Source organism: Ovis aries, chromosome 1 (genome assembly GCF_016772045.2).
Source record: "Ovis aries strain OAR_USU_Benz2616 breed Rambouillet chromosome 1, ARS-UI_Ramb_v3.0, whole genome shotgun sequence".
In the NCBI taxonomy this organism is placed as follows: domain Eukaryota; kingdom Metazoa; phylum Chordata; class Mammalia; order Artiodactyla; family Bovidae; genus Ovis; species Ovis aries.
This window is the reverse complement of record NC_056054.1, coordinates 66040250-66055164: the sequence shown is the minus strand read 5'-3', so window position 1 is coordinate 66055164 and position 14915 is coordinate 66040250. Positions and strand designations below refer to the sequence as shown.

The 14915-nt window shown below is 34.1% G+C and overlaps 1 protein-coding gene across 2 annotated transcripts in view; it reads right to left on the bottom strand.

Moving 5' to 3' along the window:
* Positions 1-14915, bottom strand: part of PKN2 (protein kinase N2) — a 141874-nt gene that overhangs the window by 20926 nt on the left and 106033 nt on the right. Inside the window, exons 9-15 of one of the 2 annotated variants that reach the window (XM_012175410.4) lie at positions 10732-10875; positions 10334-10409; positions 9574-9748; positions 9228-9348; positions 7040-7170; positions 6883-6958; positions 6713-6804 (exon numbers count right to left, since the gene is read on the bottom strand). In XM_012175410.4, the coding sequence (XP_012030800.1) occupies positions 6713-6804; positions 6883-6958; positions 7040-7170; positions 9228-9348; positions 9574-9748; positions 10334-10409; positions 10732-10875 (815 nt within the window). The remainder of the gene's footprint in view (positions 1-6712; positions 6805-6882; positions 6959-7039; positions 7171-9227; positions 9349-9573; positions 9749-10333; positions 10410-10731; positions 10876-14915) is intronic. The other variant, XM_042250738.1, reaches the window with a different exon arrangement.

The window sequence follows — 14915 nt, the reverse complement described above, 5'->3', positions numbered from 1 at the left end:
AAAGGAAAAAACAAAAGAAAACAAAACAAATAGTTAATTGAAGAATTGAAAATAAATAAATAAAGTGGATAACCAACAAGGAACTCTATTCAATACTATGTAACAGCCTAAATGGGAAAAGAATTTGAAAAACAGACACACGTATACATATAACAAAGAAAAAAAAACTCACAGCAGAAGAAAACCAGGTCAAATATTATTCAAATATAATTTTGAATTAACGTTCAAGGACTGATCAAAATAAATATACAAATTTAATTTTACATTTATGTTTCTAACATAAAATAGGCATTTTTTTGGTTTGCTTTTGAGACCAGAATAAAAAACTGCTATTAAAGTTTGTTGAAAAGCATTAATAATGCTTTTATTTTTAAAATTAAAGAATTGTTTAGATTTTGTGTTTATGTGTGTATGTGGTTGTTGATTTCACAATACCAAACCAAAATTCTAATGTTAGAAGGAGGTAGACTCATTCTCCCTTTCTTTGGGATCTCTTAAGAATTAATTTTAAAAAGGTTAATTTAAAAATTAAAGCATTTGTCTGGATATCCAGATATATTGCTATTATTCAAGAAAATTAAAGAGAATTTTAAAACATTTAAAAGTACAACTGTTGTGTAGAAGGAACATGGAATTTTCACTGCTGATAATATAGTTGTATTCTGAATGATGAACTAAAACACCTCTTCAGTTTTAAATACAGTAAATATAGCTCCTACGAAATAGTGTTTACAGCACCTCTAATATGGTCACATTCTAGATGAGCTCTTACCCTCTATTTCATAGTTTGTTTATAATTTTATATATACTCAGAAAACCCCATTGTAATTGCTTCTACAGTGTTTGGCTCATGTCTACATACATTTGCAAGGTTTCTAAATGCTACTACAAATTAAGTCACTATTAGAAATAAATTCACAGATGATTAAAAAAAAGTTAATAGCTTTGACTTTATCACCATTTAAATGTATTGGGAAATAATGTACAATTGGGTAAGATCTGCAAATTAGATTCTAAGACAAGTGATTTACTAGGTCTATCTAAATTGTGGCTAATGAGGATAAAATACACACATGAAATAAACTGACAAGATGTTTTGCTGTCAAGCAGATGACAAACATGGCCTCTTCACTGTGTATCACTCATGCATGAATTACTAATTCACCATCGGCGAATTACTGATTCTCAACTGGATGGGTAACTAAAGGTTAGACCTGTGTTCAACATATTAATGGTCTAAAGAACTGATGAGAGTGCTCCTTAAAATGGTTTTAATCCCATTCATAGAATTCTTTGATGAGGACTGACAGTATTGATTAGGATTGGATATATATCTTAGGTAAAAGAGGAAAGCTTTTACAGACCCAAACAAGAATAATAATTTTAAGCATATTACAGCACACCAAAAAGCTGCTCCATAAGTCTTTAACTTTTCCCAATTTAATCTAAATTGTATGTTCTCCTTAAAAGTCCATGAAAAACTTGAAACTTTATTCATTTTGTCCAAAACATTTTCCGCTAAATTGTCCTTTCTCTTTTCCATGTTCCCAAATATCTTCCATCTGCCAAAGACCAGCACAATCCAATCTTCTTTACAACGCTTTACCTAAATCCACCAGTGCACTGTCACTTTGATATTTCCCCTTTTATGAGCTGTGACTATGTATGTTATCTTTAACTCAAACATATCTAATTTCTTTTATTTGCATAACTAATATATTTATGGTTTATCTCCCATTTTTTGGCATACTTCCTTTAGTACATTATTAGATATGTTAGAAACTTAAAAACTGTATAATAGTTATTTTGGTCAGTGGAAAATTACATCACTAATAAGGCTAATCTTAGGATTAAAGCATATATATGATATATATAAAAAGTCTGGCTAGCTATGTTTTTGTTCTGCAACTGCAAAAATGGACTTCCAAGTCTATTCTGTTGCTTGGAAATTTGAACTGGTACAGAAACTAAGCTGAATGAGGAGGCATAATTGTAACATACATTTAACATTCTTACTTAGGAGTAGGGAAGACGGCACTCAGAAAGTTCAACTATTGGTAGGTGGAAAACGTGATCTTCATACATGAATTGCATTACTTTGAAGTTAGTGCATAATTTGTGTACAGGCAGTAAAAAATGTTCAAACTTCCAGTTATAAGATAGGTAAGTACTAGAGATATAATGTACAATAAATAAAATTAACATTGCTATATGTTATATATGAAAGTTAAGAGAATAATTCATAAGAGTTCTCATAACAAGGAAAAATATATATTTTTCTATTTTTTGAATTTTTTATCTATATGATGCTCACTTAACTTACTGTGATAATCATTTCATGATGTACGTAAATCAAATGTTACTGTACACCTTAAACTTATACAGTACTGCAGGTTAATTCTGTCTCAATAAAAGTAGCAAAAAACAAAAACAAACTAAAAAACAAAAAATAAGTTGGTTTGGAATTTTCTGTAAGGAAAATAATAAGATTCATACTAGAAAAATAAAATTTAGAAAATGAAACTGATATTAAGAACCATCAAGTACTCCAGAATATTTATTAAAAAACTGCACTTATATGCAATAACATTGAATTCTATCGATCTATTAAAAGAATGAACTGAAAAGTGGATATAGTGGATTTCTGCTTAGTTATTATTATTACTATTCAGACTTTCAAGTTACATTATTTTTAAAAACATGCTGCTCTATTTTCTTGTTTTCTAAATTAAGTTTTTTCTTGCCTTCCTATAATTGTTTTCTTTTTGATGCTTTCCTCAAATTCCTCTAAGAGTGAGTTTTATTTCTCATTCTGAATTTTACATTTCCCTGTTTCTATTGGAGATTATTTTACTTCCATGTTACCGAATAAGTGAATTTATAACTGAAGTTAAATGAAGATCACTCATCAAACTTTCACTAACGCTAGATTAATTCTGAATAAGGTCTGGGAGTAGGTGATGGACAGGAAAGGCTTGTATGCTGCAGTCCATGGGGTTGCAAAGAGACAGACACACCTGAGGGACTGAACTGAGATTAATTTTGTTGTTCAATCACTCAGGTGTGTCAGACTATTTGTGACCCCATGGAACAGCAGCACACCAGGCTTCCCTGTCCTTCACCATCACCATCTCCCAGAGCTTGCTCAAACTCATGTCCATTAAGTCAGTGATGCCATCCAACCATCTCATTCTCTGTTGTCCCCTTCTCCTACCTTCAATCTTTCCCAGCATCACAGCCTTTCCTAACGAGTTGGTTCTTCGCTTCAGGTGATGAAAGTATTGGAGTATCAGCATCAGTCCTTCCAAGGAATATTCAGGATTGATTTCTTTTAGGACTGACTGGTTTGATCGCCTTGCAGTCCAAGGACTCTCAAGAGTCTTCTCCAACACAACAGTTAAGCATCAATTCTCTGGCACTCAGCCTTCTGAGTGGTCCAATTCTCACATCTATACATGACTATTGGAAAAACCATATCTTTGACTACACGGACCTTTGTTGGCAAAGAGATATCTCTGCTTTTTAATACACTGTCTAGGTTTGTCATAGCTTTTCTTCCAAGGGGCAAGTGTCTTTTAATTTCATGGCTGCAGTCACCATCTGCAGTAATAGGAGCCCAAGAAAATAAAGTCTCTCTCTGTTTCCATTGTTTCCCCATCCATCTGCCGTGACGTGACAAATGCCATTTGGGACCAGATGCCATGACCTTCATTTTTCCAAAGTTGAGTTTTAAGCCAGTTTTTTCACTCTCCTCTTTCACATTTACCAAGAAGCTCTTTAGTTCCTCTTATCTGAGGTTATTACTATTTCTTCCAGCAATCCTGACTCCAGCTTGTGCTTCATCCAGCCCAGCATTTTGCATGATGCATTCAACATATAAGTTAAATAAGCAGGGTGACAATATACAGCCTCAACATACTCCTTTCCCAATGTGGAACCAGTCCGTTGTTCCATGTCCCGATCTAACTCTTGCTTCTTGATCTGCATACAGGTTTCTCAGCAGGCAGGTAGGTGGTCTGGTATTCCCATCTCTTGAAGAATTCCCCACAGTTTGTTGAGATCCACACAGTCAAAGGCTTTAGTGTAGTCAATGAAACAGGAGTACATTTTTATCTGGAATTCCCTTGCTTTTTTCTATAATCCAATGAAAAGTAAAGTGAAAGTTGCTCAGTCATGTCCAACTCTGCAACCCCATGGACCATCGAATTCTCCAGGCCAGAAACCTGGAGTGTGTAGCGTTTCCCTCCTCCAAGGGATCTTCCCAACGCAGAGATCGAACCCAGGTCTCCTGCACTGCAGGCGGATTCTTTGCCAGCTGAGCCACAAGGGAAGCCAAAGAACACTGGAGTCGGTAGCCCACCCCTTCTCCAGAGGCTCTTCCTGACCCAGGAATCAAACCAGGGTCTCCTGCATTGCAGGTGGATTCTTTACCAACTGAGCTATGAGGGAAGCCCTAGCTTGCTATGATCCGAAGGATGTTGGTAACTTGATCTCTGTTCCTCTGCCATTCGTAAATCCAGCTTGATGATCTGCCAGTTCTTGGTTTCAATACTGTTGAAGCCTCGCTTGGAGAATTCTGAGCATTACTTTGCTAGCATGTGACATGAGTGCAATTGTGTACTAATATGAACATTCTTTGGCACTGTCCTTCTTTGGGACTGGAATGAAAACTGACCTATTCCAGTCCTGTGGCCACTGCTGAGTTTTTTAAATTTGATGGCATATTAAGTATAGCACTTTAACAGCATCATCGTTAAGGATTTGAAATAGCTCAACTGGAACTCCATCACCTTCACTGGTTTTGTTCATAGTGATGTTTCCTAAGGTACACTTGACTTCACACTCCAGGATGTCTGGCTCTAGGTGAGTGAGTCTACTACCGTGGTTATCTGGGACTATCTTTTTTGTATAGTTCTTCTGTGTATTCTTGCCACCTCTTAAAGTAGGGGTAATGTCCTCAGTTCAGTTCAGTTGCTCAGTCGTGTCCGACTCTTTGCGACCCCATGAATCGCAGCATGCCAGGCCTCCCTGTCCATCACCAACTCCCGGAGTCCACCCAAACCCATGTCCATTGAATCTGGCTAAAGCTTCATCCTCTGATCCAGACATTCTTCTTTAACAGTAATATTAATATTATTCTATCTATATTTAACTGGAAAGTTTTTTTTCCTACAGAGATGTGGCTTGAAGCAGTAACAATGTGACAGGAAGTTATATAAACCACCGAGTAATTACCACTTTTATATTACTATTATTTTAGGCTATAAATGAATTTACCATTATGGATCTGGAATAAAGCAAATATTCTTCCAGAAAAGAAAAACACCTGACCGTACTATTATTGTAATTAAAAACAGACTGACAGTGTAATTAAAGGTTTGCTTTAACTACTGATGTAACTGCTAGTATATACTATGGTGTTCAGAATATTTTATAAATATTATGCAAAATCCTGAGAGTTTATTTTGATATAATTGAGGAGTATGATAAACAGATAAAAAATAAATAGGCAAATCCAAAAGGAAAAGATTTACATAAAGGAAATGCTCATCTTTTAAGATTGATCCTAATTCTAAGAACTTCCCATACAATGGAAATATATTAAAAATAGCAATTTGATATATTATATGGCAATAATCCAATTCAGTAAGGCAAGTATTACCAAAAAATGTATTTTAAAAATATGTGGGTTAACTGAAGCTCAGAGATGTTCAGTGAACTGCCCTGGGATTAAATCATTAATTAAGAAGGAACAATCAGGACTAGAGAATCTTCTCACTCATAATCCCAGGCTGTTTTCATTATATAGGGCTGTCTTTTATCAACTGATGCTTCCTAGTTCTTCTAAATATCAAATAAATGTCTCTTTCTGTAATAAAATGCATTTTATTATACAACAATTTCCATGTTGAACCACTCCATTAATTTGAGATAGTCTTTACATTCTCTAACCTAATCACAATATTATCCCCAAAGTCCTTACATTTTAATAATCATATATAAAGATGAATCCATACCAATTTACACACAGAAAGGAAAGATGCTGTGGTCAAAAGCTACCATTTTAAGAGAAATAGAGCAAAAAATAGATATAGGTGTATTTTAAAAAGCAGAAGGAATTAACCACTTAACTGAAGATTACTTGTAAATGACATCTTATTACTTCTGTAGTATGAAATGCAAAATAGCCTCACGCAACCACAGATGTGTAATAGTTCCTAATTCATACAAACATTTCAACATTTCCAAGTATAAAAACTTAATATAAGAATTAGTTTAAAGATTTCATCAACTTTTTTTGGTATTCACCAAGCAGTAAAATGTCATAAGAATGGGAAGAGGGAATTAGCTAGAAAGAAAAATAATATTTAATCAATACCCACCTCATGCATTAATTTAGTTTCTTTACTTATTACAGCTGACCCCTGAACAACATGGGGGTTAATCGTGCATAATTTACATTCAGCCCTCTGTATCTGCAGTTCTTCCACATCTATGAATTCACCAACAACAAACTATGTAATATTATAGCATTTACTAAATGAAAAATATCCATATTAAGTGAACCCAAGTAGTTGAAGACCATGTTATTCAACAATCAACTGTATTATTAAAAGAGATAATTTTATCATTTCCATATATACTGAATACATCAATTTTCTTAAGTTATAACTTTAGAAAAGTGTAACAATTTCATTTTCAAAAAACTAACCTGTCTACTTCATCTCGTGCCACAATGTCTCCTTTCTTTAAGGCTTTTATTGCAAACATTTCATTTGTGTGTTTATATTCAGCCAAAAGCACCTAAAATTAGATTAAAGTAATTATTTCTCATTTGAATGATTACTCATGCCTACAAAGAAAGAAAATTTAAAAGATTACCTTTCCAAAATGTCCTCTACCCAAGACAGCACAACACCTGAAGTCTTGTAGATTGAATTGAAACATTTGTTGAGATCTGAAAACAGTAATGCCAATTAAAAATAAGGCAAAAGTATGGGACCAAACATGTAAGTAAAGCTGTGGATATATTCTTTACCTTCTGTCCTCAAGTTCATGAATACCACTATACTCTAGGCCTGACTGAGGGATATCAGGCTCATATTCAGATTGAGATTTTGGAAGTATTCTATTTCTGTCATTCTCAGTATCAAAAACAGTTTCTGAATCCTGTAAAATATTAAACGCTCATTAAATCAGAAACATTCAGAAAACAACTTATTAGGTAAGAATAGAGAAAAAATGTTGTCAATATAAATATGAATGAGAAAATAAAATTCAGATGTTATTATTAGATATTCATTTTTATGGTCATTAATTATATATTACTCTCATCTTTAAAATGTAAAAAATGAATAATAAAAACACTAATTTGAAAAGATACAGGAGCTCCAATGTACACAGTAGCACTATCTACAATAGCTAGTTTCATGGAACCAATCAACCAAAGTGTCCACCAACAGACCATTGGTTTAAGAAGATGCGGTACAGACAGATGGCCAATGGGCACATGAAAGGGTATCCTCTTACACTGTTGGTAGGAATGTAAATTGGTGCAGCCACTATAGAAAACAGTACAGAGATTCCTCAAAAAACTAAAAATACAGTTGCCCTATAATCCAGCAATCCCACTCCTGGGCATATACTGAGACAAATTTCTAATTCAAAAAGATACACGCACCCCTATGTTCTTACAGCACTATTTACAATAGCGAAGGCATGGAAACAACCTAAATGTCCACTGATAGATGAATGGATAAAGAACATTGTGTGTGTGTGTGTGTGTGTGTGTGTGTATACATACACAGACACACAATGGAATTCCTCAGCCATTAAAAAAGAATGAAATAATGCCATCTGCACTAACACAGATGGACCTAGAGATTATCATGCCAAAGGAATTAAGCCAGAAAGAGAAAGACAAGTACCACATGATATCATTTATATGTGGAATCTACAATATGACACAAATGAACACATCTACAAAACAAAGCACTCAAGAAATATAGAGAACAGATTTGTGGTTGTCAACGGTGATGGGGTTTGGGGGAGGAAAGGATTGGGAATGTGGGATTAGCAGACACAAACTACTATATACAGGATGGATAAACAGCAAGGTCCTACTATAAAGCATAAGAAATTATATTCAATATCCTGTGATAATTGTAATGGAAAAAATATATGTATAACTGAGTCACTCTGCTCTACAGAAGAAATTAAGCACAACACTGTATATCAACTACACTTCAATAAAATTGTTTTAAAATGTGGTATATGGATATACAATGGAAAATTAATCTCTGCCCACAAAAAGAATGAAATAATGCCCTCTATAGCAATATGGATAGACCTAGAGAATATTACCCTTAGGTAAGTAAGTCAGACAGAGGAAGAAATGGTATATACCACATATGTGAAATCTAAAAAATCATATAAATGAACGTATTTACAAAACAGAAATAGACTTATAGATTTAGAAAACAAAGTTGTGGTTACCAGGGGGAGAAGGAATAGGAGAGGGACAAACTAAGGGTATAGGATTACTAGATACAAACTTCTATAAATAAAATAGATAATAGGATATATTATATGGCACAGGGAATTATAATCATTATCTTCTAGAAAGAAATAATGAAATAGAATCTGAAAAAAATCCTGAATCACTATGCTGTATACGTGAAACAGTGTTGTAAATCAATCATATTTCAATTAAAAAATGAATACATTACTTTAATTTTATATGCATTTTCAGGTATCATGTTAACCTAGTTAGAAGATGCACAGTGTCAGGAAATACTTCATCTAATACCAGCCATACTCCCAGGCTCCTAGAATAAGCAACCTATTCCATCTCTAGTGGCTCATGGGCATCCAGAGGTTTTTATGTTTCACTCACAAGAAACAACTTAAAAGTGCATCTCATTCATTATGATGCTATAGTGTTAGTTGCTCAGTTGTGTCTGACTCTGCAACCCCATGTAGTCCGGCAGGCTCCTCTGTCCATGAGGATTCTCCAGGCAAGAATACTGCAGTGGGTTGCCATGTCCTCCTCCAGGGAATCTTCCTTACCCAGGGATCCAATCCCAGTCTCCCACATTGCAGGCAGATTCTTTTCCATCTGAGCCACAAGGGAAGCCCAATGATGCTACGGCTGATAAATTACCATGATGCTATAACTGGTAATTTATTTGGTGGAAAGGAATTATACAAGGTTTAAAATGCCTTACCTGTCCTGGTGTATCCAAATCTCTTGCAGATTCATCTATTTCACCAAGGGAAGAATCACGTGGTGGGGCTCGAGGAGGCTCAGGTTCAAGATCAAAGTCCAACTTGGTTACTGTGGAATCACTTATAAAAGATAAAGCAATTCACCAAAAGCAGTAATCAAAAGTATACATTTTAAATAGCTTTAAAATTAAAGCAAACAATTTTTTTGTTTTTAAAAGGAAGTAGAGCACTAACTTCAAAATACTATTTGGAAAAAATGAGACTTCTAATAGATTCACTGTAATCAATATGTATGAGTGTCACAATAATTATTTTATAAAAACTTAAAAATGTTAAAACATATACCTAGCTGGAGGTGCTAATTCAGGGTTGCGTACATCAACCACTGGCACCGTAGCAGGCACAGGGGCTTGAGGGCTGAAGGTGCCAGAATGATTTACTGTAGGAATAGCTCTTCTCACAAGTCTTCCCCAAGTGGCGATATTAATATTCATTTGAGGAGCTCTGAGAAAGGTTTTGCCTGTGGATATTGTAAATAAATAAAACCGAACAAGTAATTTTTAAATATATTACCAAAAGCCATAACTGAAAAATTCATATTCATTGGTTTATAATTTATGAAGAACAAACAGTATTTGTCATTTAAAAAAAACAGTTCTTAACTATTTGTTATTAAAGGCTAGTGCAAAAAAGCAAAATCAGTTTAAAAATAGATAGGTAGGAATTGCTCATTTAAGTCTAGTAATGATAAGCAGTTAAGGTTGAAAAAAAAGAATTCTTATCTTTTAGAGATATTAACTATAATATTTATGGATGAATCAATATGATGTCTGGGTTCACTTCAAGTAAGCTGAGGAAGTTGTGAGTGATGGAACATGGATGAAACAAAGTTGGACATGAGTTGACTGTTGTTGATGCTGAGTGATGTTACATTTACTTGTCTCTATACATATGTATATGTTTAAAATTTTCCCTAATAAAATTAAGTAAATAATTGAACAAATAAGCAAACCAAAGATGGGTATCACTTTTTAAATAGTATGTACATTTTAAAATATTTAAGATAACATCGAAACACTTTGTACCTGACTTCTTGAGTAATTACCTTGTTGTTTGGAAAAAATTTTCTTTTGTCTTTGGAGTTTTGGTCTTCTTTCAATAACTGGATTAAAAAAGGTAACCTGCAGTGAAGAAAATTTAAGTTGACATGAATACAGCATTAGATTCATGGTTCACGAGATTCAGTCAACTTGTAAGTTTTAAAAACTTAAGAGAATCTGAGATATAATTTGGTTCCATCCCCTCATTTTCTAGATGAGACAACAGACCTAGAAAAGAAAAATGATTTGTCTTCGAGTAATATACATTTAGTGGCAGAGTTGAGCCAAGAATTCAAGTTATCTGTCATTCAGCCTAAATACTCTTCTCACTTCTATACCATGTCGCTTACATATATAATTTCAATTGCAGTTATGCATATTTAAAATAAAATACATTTATTACCTCTGCAAATAAAGTACCCTGTGGTTCCAAATAGAGACACATGCCATGCCGTTGGTTGTCTAAAAAATCTTCTAACCTCAGAAATTTTACAGCACACAGAGATCGCCAATCACGCCAATAAACTGAAATTTCCAGTTCACGTGACTAGAATAATTAAATAAAAAATAAAGAAAACAGGGAAGACATCATTGGACACACATGTGAATAAAATATTACAAAAAGTACAAAATACAAACACAGTAAACAAAGATAACATATACAACAGTCACACTATTTTAAAGAGTGCTTTTATAAATGTTTCTCTCTTATGTATTACTTTAACAAACATATATTTTACTAAAAGAAAGAAATTCATATTCTGACACTCCTCAGTTAAGGTATTCCTTTGAGATAAAGAATACATAACTGGGAACTAACAATACAGATGAATGACCACAGAAACTCTTCCCCATCTCACAGCTTCAATTATCTTTTGGATTTTCCTCTTCCAACTGGCATCATTTGTTGTGCTACTGTATGACCTCAGTGTTCATTTCAAAGAATCCATTTCAAACCTTTTTATTTCTTTCTTATTTATTTCTTTGGCTATGCGGCATGTAGAACCTTCCCCGGCCAGGGACTGAACCTGTGGCCCCTGCGTTGGGAGTGTGGAGTCTTAACCATTGGACTACCAGGGAAGTCCAAACCTTATTATCTGAATGCTAAATCAGGAAAACATCTGTAAACAGCATTTATTCTCTATTTTCAGTGTGCCACACACTATGCCAAACACTTTTAAGAATGTTAGGTCATTTAATCTTCTAAAGAATAATACTGAGTAACAGGACCAGTGATTACAGGGGTCTGCATAGGTCAGCAGAAAGATGTTCATTTATTACAATATCAGACAAAGCAAAACAAAAAAGCCGCACAAAACCAGGGACAAGTATATTATGTCTACATGAGGGAAAACTCTATAGTCATTAAACATAATGCTTATGTGGAGAAATATATTTAAGGTTTTAACAATCAATTATTAAATATACTTGTAGAACACAGTTTATAATTTGGAGGTGAAGCCATAAATAGACCTATACATACAAGTCATAATCTACATAGATTTAAATTATAAAGCATGACTTCTCCATTATTTTGTTTTTCAGAATTTTGTGGATCATCCATAGAAAGAGATAAATGTTTTCTTCCTTTAGGCGCAACAAAGTAATACACTATTTCTTTCATATAAAAACTTGCAATTTTTGAACTTATGCATCTTATTATCTAAACTCCTAGTATGCATAATAAAATCATTTGACTTACAGAAAATACTTACAGAAAACAACACATGAAAAAAATTAGTCAAGACACAATGTGCTGGAAGGTCTCACAGACAATCAGGAAAAATGACGAGGAAAAGACACCTTGGCGCTAAGCACATGAGCGGAGGACCTCCTACCTCACTGCTTCTTTCTGATATTACTAATGGAGAGAATATTTGTCATGAAAGGGGAAGTATAATTATTTCAAGATCAACAATGGCATTTAGAAGTGGTAAGTATTAATGCTATAATATTCTACTCAAGTTAGAATTTTAAGTATTTTGAAAACAGTTATCTTTGGAACTATAAACTGCATCATTGAACCAAAGGTTGGTAATTTAGACTATGTTATTTTAGACTAGAAATGGAGAAGTCTACTTTCTGTATTCTCCAACAGTGTCAGGGAGGAAAACTTGTTTTGAATCAGGCAAATGAAAGTAGTATTGATGCTGGGAATGGAATTAGTAATACTTAAAAGTTGTTATACTTTTCACACTGTGACTAACACTTTCACTTTCATAATAACATAAACCCTAAGTTACTGATTTGATTTAATTATTTGGAAGAATGAGGACAGGAGTGTGGATAGTTTAATAGTATGTATTGGCAATTTCTGATAATGCAAAAACAATAAATAGGAATCCCTTGAGAAGTTCTCTACTAATCTTGTCCTCATTCCTACATCTCAGCCTCTCACTCCCACCAGTATCTATAATCTTTCCACAGCCTCAGCTGTTTGCATCCTTCTCTCTGACCATCATCTCCTAACATTCTAGTAGCTCAGTCTTTTAGCTCCTCAACATCCACTGATCCTTCAACCTGTTACTTCTAATCCACTAATTCTACCATCTTTCTACTGACCCCCACTCCATCAACGTTCTCCTCTTCTTTTTCCATTGATCAGTGAACATTCTCTAGTACTCTGCTCTTAACTGCTGCTGCTGCTGCTGCCGCTGCTATGTCACTTCAGTCGTGCCCGACTCTGTGCTACCCCATAGATAGCAGCCCACCAGGCTCCCCCGTCCCTGGGATTCTCCAGGCAAGAACACTGGAGTGGGTTGCCACTGCCTTCTCCAGAACTGGTTCCTGTTAAAATTTTTCCAAGCTTCAATTCATCCTGTTTCTAATATTGATATAGATGGTTCCCCATTACATTAGCAAAGTTAATCAAAAGGAAATGTGAATGGAAGAGTTTACATATAAGGATTCTTGCTTTTTATTTCAATCTCTCATGGAAGGATTAAACTTTTTACTAGAGGAAGGCTGAGGGGATTCAGAAAAAGTGTGAAATTAGACAGCTATTGTGTTTCTAATAAACATTAATAAAGACAAAATTTTATAAGAAAATATAAAAAGGGTAACCTGATAAGAACAGAAAGAACTCAGAACTGATAGTACACTTCAGAATCCTAGTTTATACCTTGGGCTAGTTATTTAACCTCTAGGACACAAAATATCCTTATTAATCTGTAAAATGAGGAGGCTGGATTACATCAGTAATTGTCAAAACTTTTTTTTTAAACTGTCGAATTTCAAATGACATCTTACCCCGAATTTCAAAACAAAATCAAAACACACACAGAAAAATAGTTTGTGTTGCATCTGAAATGATTCTGCAAGAGCCCCGAGCTCCCAGGAACATAATTTTAACTTTTCTAGATCATTCTAAATCTAGATAATTTCTAGAGTATCTCAAAACTCTAAAAAGACCTATCTGGGAGTTCTCTGTGGCCTAGAAGTTTAAATTCTGGGCTTTCACTGCCATGGCCTGGATTCAGTCCCTTGTTGGGAAACAGATTTCACAAGTTACATGGCATGACCAGAAATATAACATAAATTAAAAAATAAATGAAAAGACCTATGAATTTTTTTATTTTGGAAAAGAAAGAAACAGTACAGACAACTTAGTTCTAGAATATCATAGCAAAGAAGCTTCTTCACATTAGGCAAAATACTGAGCATGAACATGTCAGTTTAAAATAATATCTTCTATAAATGTTTCTATAAACATTTTCTATAAATAAATATTCTAAAAATATAAGGGATAAAATAAAAACTAAAAAAGCACATGAAAGGTAAAATATACTACATAAACAGAAGTATTTATCATGATTAGCAATGTGGCCTTCCCAAAGAGGAGCTTCTAATCCAGTCAGGGATAGACATGCACAAAGGAACCCAGAAGGTCGAACTGGCCTAAGGGATGAATAGCTTTACTCAGCTATGTAGTGTCTTCAAAGTTTCAAGGGAGAATCACTCCAAAGTGGGAGGAAAGTCTCATGTCATGAAAAAGAAAAACAATTTCAGATGAAGATTACAGTGCAAGTAAAACATTACCAAACAACAGTTATCAAACTTTGTAGTTTTCTAAGTGGATAGGTTGGGTATTAGTAAATTATTCACTCTTTACCAGGTTTTCATCATCTTCTGCTGTTTCTTCATTTTTGCCACTGTTAACTTTCTATCTCATACAAATTATCAAGGAAGAAAGAGCATTCTGAAGGACACTCATGGTCTACTATCAGCTCTGAAATTTATCGATATATAATCACTCTGGAAGATCAAACCAGTCAATCCTAAAGGAAAACAGCCCTGAAAAGTAATGTCTCTGCTTTTCAATATGCTATCTAGGTTGGTCATAACTTTTCTTCCAAGGAGTAAGTGTCTTTTAATTTCATGGCTGCAGTCACCATCTGCAGTGATTACTAAACAGCTAATTTAGAGCATGTAACAATGCTAGTTCTATAAAATATCAGAGTTGGAAAAAGAGAAAATACAGAATTTAAAAAAAACTTGGAAGTAGGATCTTTTTCTGATAAATGTTCCCTTAAGTCTCTCTTATAACTTACTAATTCAACATTATTGTGAGAGTCTTGCAAAACTAAA